At 49.6% G+C, this 1,654-nt stretch overlaps 1 protein-coding gene across 1 annotated transcript in view; it reads right to left on the bottom strand.

The window, feature by feature from the left end:
* The window catches only part of fgf10b (fibroblast growth factor 10b), a gene marked incomplete at its 5' end in the record, with an annotated part of 7,870 nt that extends 6,544 nt beyond the window's left edge, over nucleotides 1-1,326 (bottom strand). Inside the window, one exon of the mRNA XM_083644279.1 lies at nucleotides 867-1,326. Coding sequence (XP_083500405.1) covers nucleotides 867-1,326 — 460 coding nt within the window. The remainder of the gene's footprint in view (nucleotides 1-866) is intronic.
* Between the last annotated feature and the right edge of the window lie 328 nt (nucleotides 1,327-1,654).

The following is a 1,654-nucleotide window of genomic DNA, read 5'->3' as shown; positions in this document are numbered from 1 at the left end:
TCCCCCCACCCACCCCTGTTCTTCTTTATCAGTGCTGTTTACGCTGGGCTGTGAAGACTGCCTGATAATGGCTGAGTTATCTGGCCCAGCTCCTCTTTAAGCCATCTGAGAGCTACCATCATTGTGCTGAGTGTTTGGACAGGAGAGATATCAGTAGGATGTCTGGTTTAAAACAAGGAGAAGACTCGAATCAGGAATGCTTCACCTAAACTACCAACCAATAGGCATATATCTGTGGGGTGGTGGTGTCTGGGAGTCGAGAAAAGAATGAAGTTTTTCATCCATTTATATCATGCAGTCAAGCGGATGTTTGAGATGTATGCATTTATGTTGTATCTTATGTTGTCTAACACTTGATGGACAGAAGGCTGATGGACAAAATAATTTTCTGTTAAAATACCTGATTTCTCAAATCAGAAATTACCCACAAGGGGGCTTCCAGAAATGTCCTTGCCTTAAAGCAATCAACAGGTGCTTTTTATAATGTGTACTACAAGAATGTATTAAAAGCCAATGAGGGGCCCAGGCAGGCTGTTGCAGTGACCCAGGGCAAATGACCCGGCCTGCGGCCATTTGCTGCATGTTCTCCCGTCTCTCTCCCATCTTTCCTGTCTCTCTTCACACTATGTCTGCCCAATAAAGCAGCAATGCCCTAAGAAAATAATCTGATTAAAAACAACAACAACAACAACAAAACATTATTTTACATGGGCAATTTTTAGCTAAAATCCACTGATGTGTTTCAGCTCAAACGAAGCTCGTTCAGGGTCACTTTTAACTTTTGCTGTCACAACAGAGTCCCTTAGACCTAGACCTGGTTTAAAAAAAAATCATCTTTATTGCACATGATTCAGTGAGCTACTTACTGAGGGGGTCATCCTCGCTCTTGGTTCCACTGACTCTTCCATTCTTATCAATGCTCAGGTAAAACTTCTGGAAAGAGAACAGCTTCCTCCTCCGTATGTCCCCCCCTTGTAGATGAGGGTAGCTACGCACATGCCTGCCCTGTGGCCCCCCAGTCCGGCCCGGGGGCCCCCCAGTGGCCCCGGGCCTAACCACAACCTCAGTCTCAGAAATGTTCAGTGGGGCCCTGAGCGCTCGCGGGATGGCGAGCCTCAGTCTGTCTCTGCGGGGCTGTTGGCAGACCGCCCCGGGCAGGGAGACGGAGAGAACCACCAGGGCCAGCAGGAGAGGCAAAGACAGGGAGGGAAGCAGCGTTGATGACCTTAGTCTGGAGCTCCCAGAGCCAGAGTGAGCCCCTAACCCAGCCCCGGAGCAGGACGAGGCAGAGGCGGCCTTACTCCCTCCAGCAGCCCATCTGATCATGGTAATGTGCTGTGTGGAGGACTACAGGCAGCCTCAGAGCCTGGGACATGCTGCTGGGGGCGAGGGGAGGCTGGGAGGGCAGGGAGGGGAGCCCTCCAGGGTCCGGGCCGGGGTGAGATGTTCCCCCTGCACAACACAATTGATGTGCCACCTGTATGAAATCCTTGGATTTCCTCTCGGCTTCTTTTTGATAGCACAGTTACTGTTCAGTGACTCACTATTACAACTGCTATTCAGGTGATTCTCTGTCCCACTGCTTTCAAGTAGTAAATCTACTCTGCAGTCCACTAAGTGTTTCTAGGAAAAAGCTCAATCTGCATGAACAAAA

The sequence above is a fragment of the Poromitra crassiceps genome, assembly GCF_964638095.1.
Source record: "Poromitra crassiceps genome assembly, chromosome: 10".
In the NCBI taxonomy this organism is placed as follows: Eukaryota; Metazoa; Chordata; class Actinopteri; order Beryciformes; family Melamphaidae; genus Poromitra; species Poromitra crassiceps.
The sequence above is the reverse complement of the archived record's forward strand: the minus strand, read 5'-3'. Positions and strand labels throughout refer to the sequence as shown.